At 48.9% G+C, this 24,359-nt stretch overlaps 1 protein-coding gene across 2 annotated transcripts in view; it reads left to right on the forward strand.

Moving 5' to 3' along the window:
• DHX15 (DEAH-box helicase 15) overlaps positions 1 to 24,359 on the forward strand; it is a 346,647-nt gene that overhangs the window by 135,702 nt on the left and 186,586 nt on the right. For both annotated transcript variants that reach the window (XM_069631877.1, XM_069631876.1), the window contains exon 6: positions 6,983 to 7,150. In XM_069631877.1, coding sequence (XP_069487978.1) covers positions 6,983 to 7,150 — 168 coding nt within the window. The remainder of the gene's footprint in view (positions 1 to 6,982; positions 7,151 to 24,359) is intronic.

Genomic DNA, 24,359 nt, shown 5'->3' on the forward strand with positions numbered 1-24,359 from the left:
CAAGATCAGGACACTGATGTTTTGTGTCTGGATTCCCCTCCTTCCACCCTGGCTCGTCAGGCCGCACCTGTAGATGACCAAATGGCCTTCAACTCTGTTGAAAAAGGCAGCTGGATTTTGTAGAGGATATCCTTAAGGGAAAAACTTCCATCTAGCCAAGCCATTCCCCTCCTTAATTCCATCAAGAGAAGGTTGGCTCCCTCCTTGGTATCACCAGCTCAAACCTGGGCAGTGAACCCAAGAGTGGAAACATTTTCGGCCGTCTCTTTCCGACCCTCTATACTTTAGAGGGCACGCCATCCCAGACTCCCTGGTAGGGACTACCACCCAAAAATGGGCAGGGGTACCCCTTGCCACAGGGGAGGCACCTCTGGACAAGGAATCCAAGAGGCTGTATGCTCTAGGCAAACGAGTCAACTCGGCTGCCGCATACACTACGCGGATACCAAATACCACGCTATTGGCAAGTTATGCGGACGCTCAGTGGAACCTCCTCCAGGAAGGCCTCCAAGAGGTTCCAGAACCTGTCAAATCCAAGCTTCTCTATTATAGTCAAAGACAAGTGAACCAGAATGTGATTAAAACAGCAGGCAGGTCTCAAGCCCAAGGGACCCTACTAAAGACACACTTGGCTGCGTACTTCAGGGTTGAAACCTGAAACTCAACCCCCTCATCAATAAGCCTATTGAGGAAGCTAACCTCTTTGAGAAAGCGATTGATGAGGCCTTGGAAACGGCCAAGAAAGAGCATTAGACTCAAGTCTCTGCAACAGATCACACAAAAACCTCCAACACCCCACCCGCCCCGCCCCCCCAGAGAGGAAATTACTCTCGGCGGTCCTTTCGTGGGCAGTCCCGTGCAGGTCAAAACGACTATGGCACAGGGAATTTCAACACAGGACAAACTTCAGGAAGCCCTGAATATTACCCTTCAAGGGGTCAGCGACGCAGCAAAGTCAGAGGTAGAGGCCCCAATCCTAGGAGCCGCAGCCTCTCGTCAAAAATGACCACCAGATCCAGGTCCCCTCCCATGTCACCCTGGTCAGGGGGCGATTAACATCTTTCCTCACGGCATGGGAGGGGATAACTTCAGACCAGTGGGGTCATAGACGGTCGCCCACGGGTATTGCGTGGAATTCGCCCGACCTCCACAGTTCAGACCGCCGTGCTCACAGCGCCTTTCACCGGACCATCTGGAGATCCTGAATCAAGAGGCCGAAGCGCTGCTGAGAAAGAACGCCATAGAAGCCGTCCCGGTAAACAAGGGTATTTATTCAGTGTACTTCTTTGTACCCAAAAAAGGACCTCACCATGCGCCCTGTTCTAGACCTGCGCCCACCAAACAAGTTCATAAAGCCCCAAAAGGTTTGCATGGTAACATTACAGGAAGTGATCCCACTGCTGAAACAGGGGGACTACATGGCAACATTGGACTTGAAAGATGCATACTTTCATGTTTCAATGTTTCCAGCGCACAGGAAATATCTAAGGTTCATGGTAGAGGACAGGCATTACCAGTTAAAGGTACTCCCCTTCGGCATCACCTCGGCCCCAAGGGTATTTACCAAGGTCCTGGCCCTGGCTGCAGCACACCTGCGCAGGTTATCCGTCCCAGTTTACCCTTACCTCGACGACTGGCTCATCACAGGGAACTCATACAACACGTTTTTCGAACGCCCAAAAAACAGATCTTCTCTTCAGTCTGGGTTTCTCCACCAACGAGAAGAAATCCAGTTTAGTCCCCAGTCAAACGCAACAATTTCTGGGAGCTCTGATTCGGACGGAAGACTGTCTTGTCTTCCCCTCCAACGAGAGGGTTCAGAACATGCTTTTTCAGATTCCTCAATGTAGCCAGTCGGGAGGTGACGGTGCGCAAGGCCATGTGCTTGCTAGGAATGATGGCACCGTGCATATACTTGGTTCCCCACGCGCGTCTGCGCATGCGTCCCATGCAAGAGTGGCTCAACCGCCAGTGGTGTCAGGCCAGCGGACAATGGGAAGATCTGGTAGTTGTCTCGCCAGCCCTCGTGCTCTCTGCAGTGGTGGTCAAGAGAAAACCTCTTGAAGGGGAAAACCTTCACCACCCCTGCAGTGGAAGCCACGCTCACGACAGACTCGTCTCTTACGGGGTGGGGGGCTCACCTGCTTCAGCAGACAGCACATGTGGTCCCCTCAATTAGCATCCAACCACATAAATTTACTGGAGCTATTAGCGGTGTTAAAAGCACTAAAGGCTTTTCAGATGCAGCTGCAAGGGAAGACCGTGCTGATTCTAACGGACAACACTAAAGCCATGTATTACCTAAACACAGGGGGGCACTCACTCTGCAGGGCTATCCAAGCTGTCACAAAATATTTGGATATGGGCTCTCGGACAGATGTTTCTGTTGTCCCAACATGTTCCAGGGGAACTCCATCTTCTGGCAGACGTGCTCAGCAGAGATTTTCCTCTTCCCGAAGAATACGAATGGAGTCTGCACGAAGACGTGTCCAACATCTTCGCAGAATGGGGCTTCCCAGAGATCGACCTGTTCGCAACTCAGAACGCCCAATGCCAAGACTACGCCTCCAGGTACCCCCAGAACCGCTCAAAGGGGAACGGGGTCTGGATAACATGGTCAGGGAAATTTGTCTACGCTTCCCCCCCCCCCCGACTCCCCTTCTCAAAAAGATAGTGCCCAAGATTCTCCAGGAACCAGTTACCATGATACTGGTGGCCCCTATGTGGGCCCGCCAACCCTGGTTCACTCACCTGATGGAAATGGCCCTCTTCCCCACCAGTGAAACTACCGTGCCCGTACAACAGTTTGTCTAAGGACAGGGGGGGTGGAAACCCTACACCCATGCCCACAAACTCTGAACTTAGCAGCTTGGCTCCTGAGGTCATAAAGTTTGGACACCTACAGCTCCCTCAGAGGTGCATGGACATACTCGGAAAAGCTAAGAAACCAAACAATCGTTATTGCTATGCCAGCAAATGGAAATTTGTCATCTGGTGTAATTCCAAGGGTGTCAATCCCATCGATTGCTCACCCACACACATTGTGCTGTACCTAACCCATCGGTTAGGCACTGGGTTAGTCTTCAATTCCCTAAAGGTTCATCTGGCTGCACTGTCGGCCTACACCACATCACAACAAAGTGTTGTGGTGGAAGATACCGGTGATTAAGGCCTTTATGGAAGGGGTTAAGAGGATTTATCCTCCCATTTCTCACCCAGCTCCTGGGTGGGACCTAAATGTGGTTTTGGCCAGGCTCATGGGGAGCTCCCTTTGAGCCTATGCATAAAGCCACTCTCCTCAAGAAATCCACTGCTGATCCGTCATGTCCGGCAAACTACCGCCCAATTTCCATTACTCCCTTTTTGGGCAAGCTCCTGGAAAAGCTGGCCATCTCTCAGCTTAATCTCCATTCTGACTCTGTTGGCTCCCTCCATGACCACCAATCTGGCTTCAGAGCTGCCAGATGTACAGAAACTGCTCTCCTGAACAGCCGTGAAAACCTGCTCTCCAACCTCGATTCTAACATTCCCTCTGTCCTCATCCTACTTGACCTCCCCTCTGCGTTTGACACGGTCAACCATACCACCCTACTCAATAGTCTTTGTGACAACCTCAGTATCACTGATCAGGCTCTGGCCTGTTGACCTCTTTTCTCTGATAGACCCTCCCAGGTACAACTTGGGTCCTTCCTATCTTCTCTCCCTCTCCACATGTGGTGTTCCCCAGGGGTCTATCCTCTCGCCCTGGCTTTTCAACCAATACCTGGCAACTCTCACTTTCTGCATCTCAATGTTCTGCTCAACTTTCCAGTGCTATGCTGACGACACCAGACTCATTTTCAGGCTTCCTTCAGCCTCCTCCTCTCCTTCCCTCATCTCCGATTGTCTAATCGCCATTCAAAATTGGTGTGCCGCCAATGATCTATGTCTAAATGCCAACAAGACTGAGATCCTCCTTATTGGTACATCGTCTCCATCCTTTCCTCTCACTCTCTGGCCGGCCTCCCTTGGCCCTCCTCCCACCCCCACTTGCGCGGCTAAGAACCCTGGGGGTTATCTTTGACTCTACACTTTCCTTCGCCACACACATCTGATGTCTCCAAAAAATGTAACTTTTTACTCCACCTCCTTACAGGTACTCTACCTTTCCTCTCCTTCCCTCAAAAGCTCACTGTCTCCCAAGCTCTGGTCCTTTCCAGACTGGATTACTGTAACAGCCTCTTCCTAAATCTACCTGCCTCCACTCTCTGCCCTCTGCAACTAATCCAGAACAGGACTCTGAGACTTGTCCTTGGCCTCAAGCCTTGGGATCGTATCTCTCCAGCCTTGAAATCCCTTCATTGGCTCCCAGTGGATGCAAGGATTACACTTAAAACCCTCTGCATTGTCCACAAGGCTTTCTGGGGCCTGGGTCCAAAATACCTTCCACTATCCCTCCGTAAATACCTACCCTCTCGAGCCCTTCGCTCCTCTACTTCAAACTCCCTCAGGGTTAGTTGTTTTGCAAAAAAACGAGCTGGGGGTAGATCTGTCTTCGGCTGGTGCCTCCCTTTGGAACAGCCTCCCGGCCACCTTGAAACTTGAGGAAAAACATCTTCGGTTCCGGAAACTTCTCAAGACCTTCCTCTTTGCCTCTGCCTTTGCCCCCCTTCAACCCTGTTGATCTGTTTCTTCTCATGGCATTGTGCACCTGGCCACCCTCTGTTCTTTCGGCCCCAGGTATCTGCTCACCCTGCCACCCTCCTGCACTGCCTCCAGGCCACCATCTGCACTAGAGTTCTGTATCTGTACCCATACAGCCCCCATCCCACGTTTCTTCTGCACGTATCAGATATACCTTTCTGACTAACTTTCACCTGCCACTTGCTGGCAGCACTACCATGGTTTAAAGCCATTATTTATTCTATTTAAGCTTTATCTGTTTCCTCTCCTCTGCTTCGCACTTTCCACTCCCCCCCCCCCCCGCACTTCTCCCCCATTTTCCTTTCCCTTGCACTTGCGCTTTCTTAAATGTCACTGGGCCTAGTAAGATCGCTGTTTTCTGTTTTTTCTTTGTTCCCCTCCCTTTCTGGCTGGTCACGCTCTGAAACACTTGTGTACAAGCGCAATATAAATAAAATATTTCATTTCATAAAGGACCTGACTTATAAAAACGGCCTTCCTAGTGGATATCACTTCTATCAGAAGGGTTAGCAAACTACAGGCACTTTTTGTTCTAGACCCTTTTGTTAGAGTCCACAGGGATAAGGTAGTTCTGTGCACGCACCCCGGATTTGCGCCTAAATTCATATCAAAGTTCCATGTGAACCAGTCGATTGAACTACCTACTTTTTTCCAGAATCCTACTAGCATGGCTGAAAGAAGCCTATACACGCTAGATGTGCGCACGGCAGTCTTGTTCTACCTGGAAAAAACAAAACCACTTAAGAAAACCAATTTGTCAGTGGCAGCTGATAGAGAAGGGCATCCTGTCTCTAAATCAGTTATCTCAAGTGGATTGTCAAATGCATCACACTGTTACACTCTTGCTTAGAGAGAACTGCCCTTCAAGCCTAGAGCACATTCTACCCGAGGCACTGGGGCATCCATAGCATTCATTGCAAATGTTCCCCTCGAGTCAATTTGCAAAGCGGCAACCTGGAGTTCTGTACACACCTTTACAAAACACTATTGCCTAGACACTCATTCTAGGTCTGATTCTCAGGTGGGACAGGCAATACCAAGACATCTTTTCTCTACTGATCCTTCTCACAACCCACCTCCAGGTAATGCTCGCTAGTCTACGCACAGCATGTAATTCTAAGCAGATTAACAAGCATCAGAAGACATGCATTACTTACCGTAATTGCATTTCTGATGATTGTATCTACTTAGATTCACATGCGCCCTCCCTACCTTCCAGCTCTGGGTGGAAGGAACATAGTCTTACTACTTTCTCTCTTTACATACTCGCTCACTATAGCCTTGGGCTCCCTCACAGCAAAACAAATACAATCTGAGGGACCTCGGCGTGTGAGGGATTTTGGGTACACTGCACGTCACGATAGGCATAGTGTTACAGACATGCCTATGCCGACGTCCCCTTTCGGTCCCCGAAAGACGAGATGCAATACTCCGCGGTTTCCACTGGATGTCGGACTATATGCACAGCATGTGCATCTAAGCAGATACAATCATCAGCAATGCTATTACGGTAAGTAATGCATGTTATATAGCCAGATGGGTCACATCAGCAATCACAAGATGCCACGTGGAAGCCAACAAGCATCAGGGCACTGGCATGTGCCCATTCCACCAGAGCAACTGGGGTATCAGTAGTCGTATGAAAGGGAGTCCCACTGGATGACACCTGCATAGCTGCTACTTGGGCAGTGCCGCACACATTCGCAAGGCACTATTCCCTAGGAGGACAGGATCCTGCAGAGGGCAGAGTTGGAAGTTGTCCTGCAGCCCCTATTCCATTAAGGTAGGCCTTTTTTGCCTTTAGACCACCAAAATGTTAGAACTGATATGTATTATATTCAAAGCATGTGAATCCATGAAGATCCCATTCTGGAGAAAGAAGAAGTTGCTTAACTAACTCCTGTTCTCCAGCATCTGGTATCTTTCATGGATTCACATCCGCCCTCTTTGGCTGCATAAATGTAGTCTGTCCAGGGTTTGAATTTGAGGACCTTGAGGGCTGGGGATAGATACTGGAAGTCCCATTAGTTGGAGCTAAATGCACTGAAAAGGACTGGGACAGACTAAACTTTTTTTCTTTATATAATAAAGGAATGTGTGTAACCGAGGATTCCCAGCCTGATGGGGAATATTCAAAGCATGTGAATCCCTGAAAGATACCAAGGCTGTATAAAAGGAGTTACAGGAAAGCAATTTACTCATTTACTCATTACATGTGTTGCTCATTTCTTTTACAAATCTTTAAAAATAGATTTTCAACTTACTGGGATTGTTCTTGAAATGTCTTCAATTTCTGCAGGAAATTGACGAAGCCTGTAAAAGGATCAAGAGAGAGATTGATGACTTGGGTCCTGAAGTTGGCGACATCAAAATCATCCCCCTGTATTCCACCCTTCCACCTCAACAGCAGCAGCGGATTTTTGAACCGCCACCACCTAAAAAGCCAAATGGAGCGATTGGACGGAAGGTAATATTGCAAAAAAGATGACGCACTTAAAGCATTAATCTAATGGTGATTATGAACTAAATTTGAATAAGGGACGTTAGTTGGGTCCAATTATAGTCCATTGGCTTATTGCACATCCAGTACATCCCTAAACCCGAGGGTTTCCTCTAGAGATCGGTAATCCATCCTTTCTAATTTCCTTATGACCGTGCTTGTCTAAAGAAAGATGCCTTTTATTGCTTACTTACCCTCGGACTGGGTAACAATATAGTTGATTCCTTACCCAAAGTCCCCAATCTGCAATGATGGGTGCTTTTCAGATACTCTGGTCCCACTTGCTCTCTTCTTCACCCTTTTCTCCTATCATCCTTCCTCCTCCACCAACCTCTCCTTTCTCAGTTGCACTTAATTCTCTCTCCTTCCGATAATCCTCCCTCTGTCTACATTAATCCAGCGATCTTACTCTTGTGCTGCGCTCCACACAGCCACTACTTTCTCAAACAATGCTTCACCTTTCACACCATCAGCAATTCCCTTCCATGCTCTTCACTGGGACTATTAGGTAACATTTTCATATTTGATTAGTCTTTCTGACCTGTCGACTCCAGAACTTTTTGCTTGGACTTGATAATTATTTTACCTTGTCCCTACATGAATGGGAATCTTTTTCCTCTCAACTGGTCTTTTACTCTTTTTATGGGTGACCTTTTTATGTCTCTCCGTACTTTTCGGGTTGTTAATTTCCTACAACTTTTGGGCTTAGGCTGGGTTGCCCCTTTGGGCTCCCGTTAATTTCTCTTTCATGTACTTGTTAATGTTAAAGGACATTTGTACCGCGCACTATCACCACTGTAGTGGTCCCTTGTCGCTCTGGCGGCTCTGAAAGAGGAGGGGAGGTTGAGTTAGTGGGAGGAAGCAGGAAAAGTGCAAGAGAGCAGTGATGTGCTGTTGACAGCCTCAGCCCGGTGGGTCCGTTGGCTGGGCTTGGGGTGTTTTGTGGTCCGTAGTCGTCGTGTGCTGTTGTGCAAGTCTGTGTGGTTTGTTTTGTTGTTGCATTGTTGTGAAGTTTGTGCGGATTGCTGCGTTTTAGGTTTGTGGTTGTGTTTGGTTAGAGTTTGAGAGGTGTATGCAGAGGGATGGAATTGTTAGTTGGCATTGCTGTCCTTGCAATGGTGGGATTCCATCTAGGTGTGGCACATGCTAACAGTCACATTTCTATCTAGATGCGACGCAAGTTAGGTTCAGAACTCTAAGTGTGGTGCATGCTGAGAATCATATATGCTAACAGTCACATTTCTGAGATTCCATCTAAGTGTGGCATATGCTAACAATCACAATTCCATCTAGATGTGACGCAGGCCAATGTTCACAATTCTATCTAAGAGTGGACATGCAAGTATTATGGCACTCTATGTTGTTGGTAGGTAAGATAGAGTGGCGGGGTTTTTGTGGAGTAGTGATTGCTCTACTCCCCACCCATGCCACACTCACGGTTTTTGTTGGTGTCTGTTGGCTGCTGGCTTCCTTGGCGTCCCCTGCAGACACCTGCAGACACATCTTGGAGCCGCCAATGTAGGACCCGTCCTTGGCCTTGGGGTCCTTAGCCACAGGGGCTGCCCTGGGAGGGTTTATGATATGTGGCCAGGAGACCAATCGGGGTGCCGGGGGAAGGCTTGGAGGTGGGATTGGGCTGGGGCTGGGAAAGGAGGGTGGGAGGGAGGAAGGGGACAGGAGCGCCGAGCGCGCTGAAAGCCATTTTCAAACACTTTTACAGTGTTTGAAATGGTTGTGGGGCCATTTGGGGGCAAAACTCACCGTGGGCAGCATCTACCAGGGTGAACTAATGTTAGTAAAAAGGGATTTTCATCCCCTTTACATTTTGTATAAGTGAGCCTGCACAGCCCACCTTATGTGGAGTGCTGGGTGATACTTTGTTTTATTTTTCGGCCAATCGAAGCTTGCGCTCCACCGATCAATCTTCCGACTCGCAGGGACCTGTTTTTCGGAATTTTCAGTGAATTTCATTGCATTTCTTCGTGGATGCTTGCAGAAGATTCTTCTAGGCCTACACCGTGTGGATCATGCTGGAGAAGGATTCGCCCTCTTTTCAAACTTTGTACTGACGTCGGTTTGCGGAATGTTTATACGGATGATCAACATTCCCAATGCCTTTACTGCCTCTATCCGGTACACAAGGAGGAAGATTGTGCGTTTTGCTGTGAGCTCTCAACTCGCACGATGAAGGATTGGCATAGATGGCTGAAGGAATGGCTACAGGTCAAGGCCTCTGCACTGGGTGGGTCCCAGGAGCATGCCTCTCCTGGATCTGGGAATGCTGAGTGGGCTTCGAAGTCCTTTGAGGGCGCCCCTCCCGTGGTTGTCCAACAAAAGGCTAAGCACGATGAGTCCACTACCACCGGCAGTGCTGTTGCGCCGGGCTCCTCGGCGGCCAGGGCGTGTCCATCTCCTGCAATTTCAGTCAGCGCTCAAGAGCGGCGTCCAAGAGGAAGTCGGACCATCCGGGCAAACTCAAGGTGTCCCCGGAGACTGCTAAAGAGAAGTCCAAAGCCACCCTGCCAGAGAAGACCAAGGGAGACCAAACGGGACAAGGGACGGATCCTGACGGGTAAGGCCCAGGTACACCATACGAAGGCCCAGCCTTCCATCAAGGTGGTGGAGCTATCCCCCTCGAAGGCCGTGGAGGCGGACCTGCAGGGCGCACTCACGAAGGCGAGTGTGTCTCTCCCTGCTGGGAGGGAGTCTTCATTTCAAATCGAAGACCCTGGAGAAAATGCCAGTCATCTCCCCGAGACCGTCCGCTCTGGACATGAAGAAAGGAGGGGAGGTGCGGAAGTCCTCCAGGGCACGGATATCTCCTCTGAGGTGCTTGTCTACCTTCAGACCATCCAGGAGGAGGAGAACATCGGGGTCGGGCCCTACGACGTGGGCGACTATGAGGATACCGTCGAAGGCGATGGAGATCCGCAGGTCCACAAGGGTCTTGGCTCTTTGCCTGAGCCCCAGCTCCCTATTCCACCTTCGCCTCAGCTACCGTCCCCGCCTCAGCTGCCGCCTAGAGACTGTTGTGTGGACATTCTCTCTACACTACATACACTAGTGTCCGAGATACAGATGAGGATGCCTTTTGCAACAGACGTCCAAGCAGGAATGAACCGGCTGTGAGTCGGGGCCCCACCTGTGCACCCCGGTGGGAGGCCGGCTGGCAAACTTTGTCAGCGTGTGGAAGACCATCTCCACCGACCGTTGGGTGCTGGATGCTCTTGCCCACGGGGACACCCTGGAATTTCAAGTGTCCACGAATACCACTGGTGCCACATCAGGAAAAACGCATCCCTCAGCTGCTGCATGAGGTTCGGGCCATGCTAAAGAAAGGAGCAATCCAGCTCGTCCAATGCGGTGCCGGAGCGTACTCAAGGTTTTTCCTCATGGGAAAGAAGACTGGGGCTGGAGGCCCATCCTCGACCTCCGTTGACTAAACAAATACATCAAGTCCCAGATGTAACTAATGGTCAGTCTTCAGCATGTGCTCTAAGAGGGAGACTTTCTGTCGTCGTTGGGACCTGGAGGATGTGTACTTCTATATCCCAATTCACAAGTGTTAGGGAGAATTCTCATAAAGGTGCTAATTCCTCTCTACCTTAGCGACCCCCAGCTCTTTTGCTGAACCTTGGGACTTTGTACTTTTAATTCTATTTGTTTTCTGTGTGTTTCTTTTGGCTATGGAGCCTAACAAACTCCATAGGCATCATCGTTTACATTGTGTCACACAGCACCTTCAGTGCAGTGACACATGGAAGTCTTTTAGATTTCCCAAGGTTTAAATACCTTCTCTGGGATAAACTACTGTTTCCCAGAACAGTAAAGTGAAATTGACTTTACTTAGCAGTGTACTTGCTAGACCCAGCAGAACCTATTTTACAATAGAGTGCTGGAGGGGTTACTTAGTATCCCCTGTGCATAACTGCTCATGTAACATTTGTATGTTACCCTTTGCTCACAGAATGGCTGGTGGCAGTGGTTTCATTCCGAACTACCATGGTTTGCATATAACGCGGCTGTTCACAGCTCCGGCAACGCTAACCGCGGGAGCCATCTTTTCAAAATGGCACAGAAAATGGTCCCCGGTCTGTTTTTTGCCATGTCTTTATGGAAAGGTCCTTCTAGAGTTGCTCTGCGCTCCAAACCAGGTTTGGTCTTGGTTTCGCCTTTGGCTGGGTTTCTGAGTGAAACCCGCCTCTGGCTCCAGAGTGTCTGGGGTAGGCAGGAAGTGAGGGAGGTGTCCAAAACTCCCTCCTAGGAGACCCAAATGCACTCTGTGGTGATTGGCTGGCTGACTGTCCGGCAAGCTCAGCCACCCTGCTGGGTGAGTGACAGCTAGGCTAGAATAAATGGGAGAGAACTGAATAAAAGGCAAGTCTTTTGGCTTGGAAGGCAGAGTCAACCACTGGATGAAGGAACCGAAGAGCTTGAAGGGGACGCCTGCTGCAACTCCTGGACCGTTGGTTTGCCCGGTGAAGCCCTGCTGCAGTGCCAACTAAGCCAAGTTTGCATCGACAGAGAAGCCCCTGCGACGACAACTTCTCCCTTTTTGAGTTGGTGGGACCAATCGACTCCAAAGTAAGCCACCTGGATACCCATCTCGGAGCTGGTGAATTTCCTCAGAGTTGCTGCAGGAAACCGGATAGCCAGGTAGAGGGACACCAGATTATGTGCATTACTTTTAAACTGGCCTAAAGCTTTTGGAAGATCCTCCGGATTCCCATGAAGCAGGACTGACCAAGCCTGACACCCGCCCTCCCCAGAGTGCGGGACCTCAGATGTGAGGAAAGTCCACCTTAACAGCCAAGAACCGCACTTATTGCCATTACTGTACCGCAAGGAGCTGAAACGCTAAACAGCCACTGAAAGTAAAGTTTGCCGGTTGCCAGCTTGTACGGTGCCAGTGCAGGAGTCCCCCCGACGTCCTCCCTCTTGTCCCCATGACTGAGGCCCAGGAACAGTAAGACCTGCAGAGCTGTACAGGAACAGAAGTCACCTGCTTCTTTTTCTTCTTTACCAAGGTATTGTAAACTAGCCTAAAAACGTAACTCTTACTGTGGAAGTGCTTGTAACTTCTGCAACTCACAAGTCTAATCAGCTTGTGGCCGTACATTTGATTCTTCTTTTTCTCAGTCTCATAAGAACTTGTGCCAAGACTTTTCCATTTACCTACCTGAAGTGTTGCATCCTATACAAAGACTTTGGCCTATTGACTTTGGCTTAGCCTATTGAATTAAATGACTCTTCTCTTGCGATCTGCTCACATTTCCCTCTTGATCAGCCTGGCTGCTCAACACGCTACCAAAACTGTGTAGTACAAGCTTCTACCAAAGATTGGGTTGCCTATACCTGTAGTCAGAGTTGCTTGTAGTGTTCCCAAAGGGTACTGCATTCAAACTTTGCCTAACACCCAGCTCCCGGATGGGACCTAAATGTATTAACCAGATTTATGGGGTCTCCTTTTGAGCCTATGCATAAGGCCAGGCTCTTGCATACAAAACCGCCTTCCTAGTGGCAGTAACTTCTATAAGGAGAGTCCGTGAACTACAGGTCCTTTCAATTCTATACCCTTTTGTTACAATTCAGAGAGAAGGTGGCTCTGCGCACTCGCCCTCGGTTTGTGCCCAAATTTATTTCGAAGTTCCATGTGAACCACTCTATAGAACTGCCAAATTTCTTCCAGAACCCCACTAACGTGGCGGAAAGAAGCCTACACATACTAGATGTGCGCAGGGCAGTCATGTACCACCTGGAAAGAACTAAACCAATAAGAAAGACTAACCAATTTTTATTTGCGGCAGCAGGTATAGAAGGGAACCCTCTCTAAATTGGTCATCTTAAGGTGGATTGTCAATTGCATCACACTCTGCTACACTCTTGCCAAGAGAGATCTTCCCTTCAAGCCTAGAGCACACTCTTTGATTGGATTGTGTCCTCCAACGTATTCCACATCTTTGACATGTAATGTCCACAGCTGTGCACTTCGGAAACCTTTTCGGCAGAGGGCGTTATGCGTCTGACATCGGGTCGATGTCCTTCGAAGGCCTCCGTCGAGGGCGACCTCACCGGATGTTATAAATGGGACGCATGGCCCCCCGTAGCCTCGGTTCTGTTTTTTCCACAAACGTGTTTGCTTCGTGAACTCGGCACACCTTGTGTGTCATCGTAGAGATGTCTGCTTCTTCGACCCCTCCGCCTCCGCGGTCTGGCTTCAAGACTTGCTGGGACTGCAAGTCTAAAATGTTGATCACCGACCCACATTGCATTTGTTTGTGGTGCTTGGGCGAGAGTCACGATACCGACGACTGTTCAAAATGCCAATCGCTGACTGCCAAGGACTTGAGGGAGCGTAAGGGGAAGCTTCAGGTAGGGTTTCTAAACCCAGTAGATTCTGAAAATCTAAATCGTCCAAGGTGTCCACAGATTCCTCGAGGTGATTCTCCGTGTCGGGAGGCGGCCGGGGGTTCTTGGTCCCGGAGTAGTTCCTACCATTCTTTCTTGTTGCGGCATTCTATGAAGCACTGTCACCGGTCGCCTTCCTCGGAGGATGGCGCTGCAAGGAAAGTGGCATGCCCGAAAAAGTCCTCCACTCTGGAGGAATGGGCTGCCTTTAAGGAGCAGATGTTGGCGGTTTTTCAATCACAAGGCACGGTTCCTGCGGCGCTTTCTAATGAAGCCAGCAAGAATCGGTCTCGTGCTGTGGCTCGCACGACTTCGGGCTCGGGACCACGACTCGCATCTGGAACCTTCGAGGTCCTGTTCGGACAAGGCTCCGGATAGTCACAAGAGACGTGCTTCCAGGTCTTGGTCCTCATTCCCAGCGAGACTGCAGAAACCTGCTAAGGGCTCGAAGCCGACGTTGATTCCGTCGGCACGTGTCCGTCTTATTCGGACGTGGAGGCTTTGCCTTCTGATCAGCCCTCGGCGACTGTGTCGACGTAGACGCCGAAGCCTTCGGCTCTCTCGACGCCGAAGTTGTTGATGCTCTCGGCATCGAAGCCTTTGCGGATTTTTGCCCAAAATTTACCTTTTTGGAGCTCCCTGATACAGAGGATCCTCCATGGAAGGCTACTGCTAAGTCTGTGAAGCGGGCGGTGGACTCCAGTCCCTCTTCTGTCCCCAGGCAAGGTTTTTACCTCCCTCTGGACATTTTGTACAACTGACCCGGTGTTACCTTTTCATCTCACTTTACAGAAAAGGGTGGCGGATGCTTGGCAGTCACCGGAATCTCTTCCGGCTGTTAACAAATCGTTGACCTCGTACCGCCCTCTGTTAGTGACCCCCAGCTATTTATCCACTCAACCCAATCCTGAGAGTTTGGTGGTTCAGGCGGCTACGGCTACCTCGAGGCAGGCGGCGTACCTCAACATCCCTCCTGATAGTGACGACAAACGCTTGGCTTGCAAGGTATTTTCTGCTGGGAGTATGGTGTTGAAATCCGCCAACTCCACTTGTCACTTAGCAAGGTTTTCACACACACTGTGGAACTGTTTCTTTAGCAGCTGAGCTTGTTCCTAAGGGGAAAGGGATGGGCTCCTTCCTCTCGTGCAAGATGGCAAGGATGCCATGTGTGAATCCCTTCAGTCGGGTTTGGATACGGTCGACAATGTTAGCTGGTCCATGTCTGCGAGCTCCGTTATACACAGATTTGCGAGGTTACGGAAGTCGGGTTTTGCCCCGGATGTGCAAGCCCGTCTTTTGAACATGTCCTTGGATGGCACATATTTGTTGCAGACCTCGAAAGTTGTGGCAAAATATTTAAGCGCATCTGTGCGTCAACCTCTGCCTTTTCGTCCTAGGGGACAGCAGTGGAGGGGAGGTTCTTTTTGTTACTACTCCTCTTTTGGTAGAACGAGAGGGGCCGCCAGTCAAAGGGGTCAGTGAAAAAGTACCAGTGGTGGTCGGGGAAATAGAGGTGCCAGAGCCGCTCAGGCTGCTGCCTCTTTGCCTCCAGGCACTGCTGCAGCCGCTCAGTCATGAGGCCATGTCCCATGGTTCGCCGGCTGGGGGCAGACTGTCTCAGCATCTGGAGAAAATGGCAAGCCATTACTTCGGATGCGTGGGTTCTGGATACGATAGCCCACGGCTACTGTCTTCCCTTCCTAAAGCGGCCTCAACAATCCACTGGGGAATCTTTGAAGCTTCCGGATCCGCTCATTGTGCAGGAAATCTTGACCCTGCTAGAGAAAGGTGCTATAGAACTGGTGCCTGTGGCGGAGAGGAACATGGGATGGTATCCCCCTTATTTTTTGATCCCTAAGAAAGACGAAGCATCGAGACCCATCCTGGACTTGTGTTGGTTAAACAAACTTCTCCAGAAGGACAAGTTAGATGGTCACTCTTTCTCAAGTCCTCTAGGCCCTTCAACGTCAGGATTGGTTGGTGTCTCTGGACATACAGGATGCTTACTTTCATGTGCCGATGCATCCAAAGCCCAGGAAGTAACTGGGGTTTGCGGCTGGCGACTCACACTTTGTTTCGGGTCCAGCCCTTTGGATTGACCTCTGCCCTGAGGGTCTTCACCAAGCTAATAGTTTTGGTTGCAACGTATCTCATGCGAGGGGGGGGATTCACATCTACCCCTACCTGGATGACTGGCTGATCCGTGTGCGTTCTCCGGAGCAAGCATTGGATCTGGGTTTCACCTGCCGCTCCCTCCACAGGCTGGGCTTCTCCCTCAATTTCAAGAAGTCTAATCTGACACCTCAACAGCTCCAGTACATCGGGGCTGTGTTGGACACGTCCTTGGAAGTGCTCACCTCCCAAGGTAAGGGCTCATCACATTGAGTTTCAACATGCCCAGAGTTTCCCGGCTTTCGAATTCTTACGGTTGCTCGGTCTCGTGGCATCCTGCATTTTTCTGGTGCCAGAGGCCAGGCTGAGGATGAGATCCCTGCAATAGGTCCTCATGATGCAGTGGTCGCAGTTCACAGGCAAGATGTCAGATCCCATTCAGATTCCAATCTGTCTCCCAGGATCTTCTGTGGTGGGCCAACGAAGGGAAGCTGATGAAGGGGAAGCAGTTTTGGGAAAACCGTGGCCCGAGGTGACAGTGACAGATGCTTCCTTCATAGGATAGGGCGCTCTTGCCAACGACTTGACTGGCAGCGGTCGTTTGGCTCCGCCGGAGTCCAAATGCCACACCAATCTGTTAGAGCTGAGGGCCATCAGGCTGGCCCAGAAGGCTTTTTTGCTGTCTGTGCGGGGGAAGAGGGATGCAATGCAGCTCTGGGCCATCCAGCAGGGAATTACGATCTCGGCAGTTCATCTGGCCAGAGAAGCGGCACATGGCGGAGCCTGCCAAGCAGGCGGCCTACTTGGATCCAGCTCGGGGCCCGCCAGTGCTTTTGCCCATCGAGTGAGCTTTGCAGGATGATTCCAGCCCCCTTCCTTCTGGAAGCAGGAGCGGATCCTTCAGTGCAGGGATATGGTCCCCTCAGGGGTACATTTTCCCATCACAACTCTACAGCTACACGCACCAGGCCCCTCAGTGCAATGACCAGGGGCGGAGGACCGGCTCAAGGATGCCAGTCCCTCTGGTTCAGCCCCTACTGGTCGTTTTGACCCCTCCACCACCTTTACCACCAACTCCTGCCCCTCAACAGCTGTTGGACTTGCCTGCGGCTCCTGACTGGGGTGGGGAGGACATGCTCACACCTGTGTCCCATTGCCTGGATTCCCCTTGGCCTGTGAAAAAGGGACAGACTAGGAGGATGCCGCCGATGATAAGCCCTTGGCATCCGTGAAGGCCTTTCATGACTGCCTCCATGGCCTAGTGGAGTTTTTGGGGGTCCCTTTTCCTGAGGAAAGCCCCCCAGGAGTCGGGTGTGCTTGCAGACGTCTTGGAAGTGCACCACAACCCAGTCTGACATTCCACTCCAAAAGGATGTGCTGCAGGTGGCGTGGAAGGTCTGGGAAAAGCCCAGGGCCAACGCACAGATGAACAAGAAGTTGGACTGCAGGATTAGGCTGACCAAAAGGTAACCAATCCTCCTTGCCTCCCACCTGCATCCCCACTCTTTGGTGGCAGCAGCCTCCTTATATTCTAAACCATTGTCTTTGTCTTCCTCCACAGAGCCTCCTCCAGTTGCCTCTACAAGGAGTACAAAGTCCTCGAGTCATTGGGGAAAGCGCTGTTACTACATCTCAGGACTGCATCTGCGGCAGGCCAACATGGATGCCCTCTTGGCTGCGGCTAACCAGAAGCTGTGGCGGGAGCTTGGGGATTTTCTGCTGAGCTCCCTTCAGTCAGTCAAGCCTCCTTCAAGGCTGGTCTGGCAGATGCCCGGGTGTTAGGAAAGATTTCTCTTTACTGCACCTTTCCTTCCAGCTTTATGGAACCCTCAAACATTTTGCTTTTATCTTTGAATGTGACCTATACTTTACAGTGCAGTGAAGCCTTAAGCTTTGTTGCAGTTGCTTTTGCTCATATGTCATGGGGAAATTGACATGTCCTTCAGGCTGACAGTACTGGGAAATCTTGTTTCCTTTAGTCGTGTTACTACATTTGGTTACTGTTGTATCACTTGTGGTAACTTTTTACATTGTACAATGCAGCTTACACTGCAGTATAATGTGGTACATTTTTGTTTTGCCCTAGACTAATATTTTCGTTTACTTTAGTTGTCCTAAAAGGATAAGCTGGTTTACCCCGTTTGGCTACTAACTGTGGCTAGTGTCCAAACATGGGCGTGCCATATGGTTGTTCGCCTGTACTTTTGCCATCTTGTTCTTTAGCCTTCTTCCTGGGCTGCAGTGCCTGGGAAAGCAGACACTTTTGGCGGGCTACTGGAGGGCTGTGTTAAGGAGAATTCTCACTTTGAATGGATTGTGTCCTCCCAGGTATTCCCCATCTTAGATATTTCATTACCTTCAGATTTGCTGCTTCGGAAAGGTTTTCTCTCTCCACTAGAGGGCGCTCCACTCGCTCCACTATGTTGACTGATGTTAGATTGTACCAGCCTGACCTCATGATGATTGATGCTAAACTGCTTTAGCCTAGCCCTTTGCTGTTACATTGCGCTTGCACGGACTTACGCTGACTGTCGCCATACTGCGCTAGCCCACTCACAGGACATACACCTGCCCTCTACAGACCAACTTACCTACCAACACTGATATGACATCTCCTATGTCTAATCTACCCATCTGCTACTTAGTAATTCTCACAACACTTACTGCCTTATCTCCTATGGCAGCCCCCCCCCCCAAAATCTGCCCACAGAAAGGGAACTGACCAGAAAGATGCTTACACAGCTGCCATCTCAACAGCTTCACAAGGTACTCTGTAGCCACATCAAATCGGCTGCCAATTTCTTCACGAAGGGCACTGCGTGGATAAACTCATTCTTGGAGAATAGAACCATAAGAGTCTTCTTGCCTACATCGGCAGCGGATCCAGTCCCAATCACCTGTGGAGTCCCTCAAGGGTCATGTGTCTCCCCTACTTAGTGTACTATTTTTACAAAGCCACTCTTCGATATCTTGGACAAACTAGGGGTCTCATATACCAACTAAGCTGATGACACCCAGATTCTCATCCCAATCCAAGGAGACGACAATGACACCAGCCTCATAAATAAAATGTATCAAATCATGCAAACCTGGATGGCCATACACGGCCTATGTCTTAGCGACGACAAGACCGAGCTTAATCATCGGATCCACCAGTAAACTAAACAAACTCCCATATGTACAAATCCATCACTATTGATGGTATCAAAATCAAGGTAGCCAAGCAAGTTAAAACCCTAGGATTTTACTTAGATTCAGCTCTCACCCTCGACAAGCAAGTAAATGCTACAGCGTCAGCAACCAGTTACACTTGCAAACATATTCATGCCTTTAAGCCATACCTGTCCACAGTTGTATCACCATAGCGCAAGCCCTCATCCTATCTAAACTAGACTACTGCAATACACTCTACCTAGGCACTAGTGAACACAACATCAACAAACTCCAAACCCTCCAAAACAACATCCTCCGAACAGCATTAGGCATTCCTAAAGGGCAATACCTCTGACCAAAGAAGAGCCGTCAACTGGCTGGCCATCAATGACCGTATCAAACTTAAAACTCTGAATATCACACACAACTGTCTTAATAATAAAGCATCTGCATACCTCACAGAGAAATTCACAAAGCATACTTCTGAACGACCGATCAGAAATGCCCAATCAAATAGCATAAAATCCCCAACTTCAACCTGAAAAGAACAAGAGGTTCCAGCCTCCCAGTACTAGCAGCTCACCTTTGGAACTCCATCCCAGACTCACTCGGAGCCACTCCTTCCTTCCATGTGTTCAAATCTAACGTCAAGCTCTGGCTTCACACCAATGACTGCTAAGCCCCCCCCCATCAAACATAAGCTCAACTGTATCTGATATTCCGTATATTAATGTAAGATATTTGAAACTGCAACATATGTTAATGTAAGATATGTGACACTGTAACATAAATGTAAGATCTTTATGTACCTGTAACCTAAGAGTTTATTTCTCGCAAGCACCCAGTTGCCTAACGGCCCGGTGCGCTCTATAAATAAACAATACAATACAGGGATTCTTCCCAGACACATCATGGAAAAAGCCTACCGGTACATAAACCGGAGGTAGAAGTGAAGAAAATGGCGTCAGACTCTCATGCGTCATCGAGGTCTATATCGAATACGCCCTCTAAGCCATCGAAGACAGTCGAGCAAAAGACGTTGACGACTCAACCTAAAAAGGTCACGTTGAGTATACAATTGACAATATCGAAGGCTCCTTCAACAGTGTCGATGGTCTCGACAATTCCTTCGAGGGCATCGAAAGCTACCTCAACAATATCAAAGGTTGTTGCTACAACTTAGATGCCATCAACGTTTTAGTCGACGCCCATGCCTATACCAATGTTAAAAACTATACCATCTGAAAAGGTTTTTCATCCTGAGAGTAGGCATGATTTATTTAGGACCATGTCATCCATATATGAAGGAGAGTCATCAGCTGATGAAGACGTTTCTCCTGCTGGTGTTAAATTTGGCACAAGACCAGTCCCTGAGGTGTTAGGTCTTGTATTTTAGATTGAGGGTCAACTATCTGAATGCTTGCAATCCGCAAGTGGTCTGGATACCTCTCCAGAATACAAATTTGAAAAACCTGACCCAGCAGAACATGCTGATGCGGACTATAGAAAGTTGATGAGTAGAGTTACTGAAATCATGGCGATGGGGTAGAAATTCACCTGTCTATCAAGATGATGACATGACTGATATCTTTTTAGGAGGACCTCAGCAAGACCCCATACTTCCCTTTCATGTAGCCTTACAAAGGAGGGTTAATACTGCATGGGATCATCCTGAAGCCATTCCAGCAGTTAATAACATGTTTGTGTCAAAATATAGGGCCTGTAATTCTGACCCAGAATACTTAAGTAAACACCCATCTCCAGAAAGTCTGGTAGTTCAAGCAGCTACCTTTACTAGAAATGCTGCATACCCCACAATTCCCCTGGATAGGGATGATAAAAAGGTTGATGCATGGTCCAGGAAGATTTTTACGTCTGGGAGCATGGCTTTAAAATCCACTAATTTAACTTGCACCCTTGCAAGTTTTACATATATACCCTGTGGGACTGCATGTCAGCGGCGGCTGAACACATCCCAGAAGGTGAGGCACGTGATGGGTTCCTATCCATAATAAGGGATGGAAAGGAAGCTTCGGGAGAATGCCTTCAATCGGGTTCGGATACAGCTGACCGTATCGGTAGGTCCATGGCATCTAGCACGGTGCTATGTAGATTTGCGTGGCTAAGAAAGTCGGGTTTTGCACCGGATGTGCAATCCAGGCTTCTTAATGCCATTTGACGCCTCGAGGTTGTTTGGCAGCAAGGCGGATGAAAGTTTGGAGAAGCTGCCGACCTCGAAAGCGGCGGCAAAGTCACTCAGTGCCGCTATAAGACAACCTCAACACCCCTACACAGGCTCATCTTCCTGGAGGGGGTTGTCCCTTTCGATTTTATTCCTCATTTGGAAGAAGAGGACAGGCCAGTCAGAGAGGTCAAAGAAAATTTCCTCGGGGCGAGGAAAAGGTGCTAGACCTGACCCATCTTGGTCTTGAGAAACTTGAACAAGTTCCTAAGGAAGGACAAGTTCAAGATGGTCCCACTTTCTCAGATCCTTCAGGCCCTCCAAATCCAGGATTGGATGGGGTCATTGGACCTTCAGGATGCTTACTTTCATGTGCCAATACATCTCAAGCACAAAGTACCTGCTGAAGGTAAGGATATATCTAAGATGAGGAATACGTGGTAGGAACATCCAATCGAAAGAACGTTACAGTTGGTAAGTAACTTGTTCTTCTGTGCTAATTCCCTTAAACCTTGGAGACCCCCAGCGCTTTCGCTGGACTTTCAGACTTTATAATTTTAACCCTGGAGTGAGACCTTTTTCTCGCTCTCATGTGTCTTGACCTGATATGGATTATGTGTTTCCACTGTTTTTGCAGTCTGACAAACTCAATAAGCATCTTCTTTTTGTATGGTGACACACTGCACCTTCAGCAGTGTCACAGAGAAATCCTTTAGATTTCTCTTAAATGTTTAAATACCTTTTCTTGGGTGAACTACCGTACCGAAGAATAGTGAAGTAAAATTGGCTTTACTTACCTTTTCTCTTTGTAGGTCCAGGACACCCCATGTGTTAGGCATAGTTTGAATGCAGTACCCTCTGGGAACACTACAAACAACTATGACTACAGGTATAGGCAACCCAACCTTTTGTATAAGCTTGTACTACACAGTTTTGGTAGCGTGTTGAGCAGCCAGGCTTATCTCAAGAGGGCAAATGTGAGCAGTAGTGGAGTTGCACAAAGATTCACAGTTACAGGTATTCAAATAAACTTAAACTCAAGGTTTCTTGCATAAACAATTATTTGTCCGTTATAAAGCCTTCTTTAGAAGGGAGCACTATGATACTAACACACAAATACACTTCAATACTTTACACTCTTGAGTTTCTGAATCAGACAGGACCCTTTTGGGATGGCCCACAGACTCAACCTACACCCTCAGGTGACTTCAATAACAAGGGCGCTGGGGACATTAATATCTTACTGTTGGCATTCAGAACACTCTTAAATGTTGGTAAAAGCAAAAGGTGGTTATAACACAAGAGACCACAAATATTCCTAAGCAGGTGGGAAGTACTTTCAGATTCTCTAAGAAGAGTCATATAATTCAATAGGCTAAGCCAAAGTCGATGTGCAAAAGTCTTGGATAGGATGGAACACTTCTGGTAAGTAAATGGAAAAGTCTTTGCACAGGTTCTTAGTCTTTGAGAAAAAGAAGAATCAAATGTAGTGCCACAAGCTGATTAGACTTGAGTTGCAGAAGTTACAAGTACTTCCATAGTAAGAAGTTCTCTTAGACTTGTTTTACAGTACCTTAGTAAAGAAGAAAAGCTGCAGCTGATGACCTCTGTTCCTGTGCAGCTCTGCAGATCTCACTGTTCCTGGGCCTCAGTCGTGGGGACAAGAGGGAGGACGCCTGACTCCTGCACTGAGACTGTCAAAACTCGCAACCAGCAAACTTCACTTTCAGTGGCGGTTTCGTGTTTCAGCTTCTCGTGGCTACCGCAAATAGCAACAATGTGATTCCTGGCTGTCAAGATGGACTGTCCTTGCTTCTGGGGTCCCGCACTCTGCTGAGGGTGCTCAGGCTGGGTAGGTCCTGCTTCCTCGGAGTCCGGAGGATTTTCCAAAAGCTTTTGGCCTGCTTAAAAGCAACACACAATCTGGTGTTCCTCTCCCTGGCTGTAAGGTTTCCAGCAGCAACTCTGTGGAAATTCAACCAGCTCCGAGATGGATGTCTAGGTGGCTTACTTTGGAGTTGATTGGTCCCACCAACTCAAAGGGAGAAGTCCTTGCAGGGGCTTCTGTCGATGCGAACTTGGCGTTTCGGCACTGCAGCAGGGCTCCACCGGGCAAACCAATGGTCCACGAGTTGCAGCAGGCATCCTCTTCAAGCTCTTCTTTGGTTCTGTTAGGAAGAATTCTCATAAATATACTACTTCCCTTCACCTTAGAGACCCCCAGCAACTTTGCTGGATTTTGAGGACTTGAATTTTTTTACCTGGAGTGTGCCCCCTTTTGCCACTCATGTATTTTGATATGTGTTTTACTCTTGTGTTTTCTTTTGTTTTGGAGCCTAACCAACACCATAGGCATCATCTTTTCATTTTGTATCTCACAGCAACCTCAGTGCAGTGGCACAAGGAAACCTTTTTCAGGCTTTCCCAATGTTTAAATACCTTCTCTGGGATAAACTACTCCTTCCCAGAGAAAGTAAAGTGAAATTGAATTTACTAGTTTTTTAAATTCCTAGACCCAGCACAACTTATCTTCCTATAGAGCTGGATGGGTTACTTAGTATCCCCTGTGTCTAGATACTCATGTCGCGGTCAAATGCTACCCTTTCCTCTCAGAATGGCTGGTGGCAGTGGTTTACAACGAACTACCATGATTTTCCCCGACCACAAACTATCTGTAGCTCTGGTAATGTTAAATCGCGGGAGCCATGATTTTCAAGATGGCGTCTGAGCCCTCTTTGTTAAACCAGGTCCCGGTCTTCTTTTTTCACCATTTCTTTTTGGAAAGGTCCTTCTAGAGTTTCTCTGTGTGCCAAAACAAGATTGGTCTCTTTGTTAATTTGCCTTTGGCGGGCTTCAGTAGTGAAGACCGCCTCTGGCGCCTGAGTGTCTGGGGTGGGCAGGGAGTGAAGGGAGGTGCCCGAAACTCCCTGTGCTTAGTCTACTAGGAGACTAAAATGCATTCTGTGGTGATTTGCTGACTGTCCGGCAAGGACTGGCACCCTGCTGGGTGAGTGACAGCTAGGCTGGAATGAATGGGAGAGAACTGAATAAAAGGCGAGTCTCTTGGCTTGGAAGGCAGAGTTGACCAGTGGAACGAATGAACCGAAGAAGAGCTTGTAGAGGACGGCTGCTGCAACTCCTGGACCGTTGGTTTGCCCGGTGAAGCCCTGTTACAGGTCCGAATCGCCAAGTTCATTAGCCCATTCCACCAGAGCTATCACTGTGATGGTGTTCCTGTCTGGTGTCCCCCTGCTGGACATCTGCAGGGCTGTTACGTGGAGGTCCACGCACACCTTCACAAGATTCTACTGCATAGACTGG

This window comes from Ambystoma mexicanum, chromosome 6q (genome assembly GCF_040938575.1).
Source record: "Ambystoma mexicanum isolate Mex_15411 chromosome 6q, UKY_AmexF1_1, whole genome shotgun sequence".
NCBI classification, from domain to species: domain Eukaryota; kingdom Metazoa; phylum Chordata; class Amphibia; order Caudata; family Ambystomatidae; genus Ambystoma; species Ambystoma mexicanum.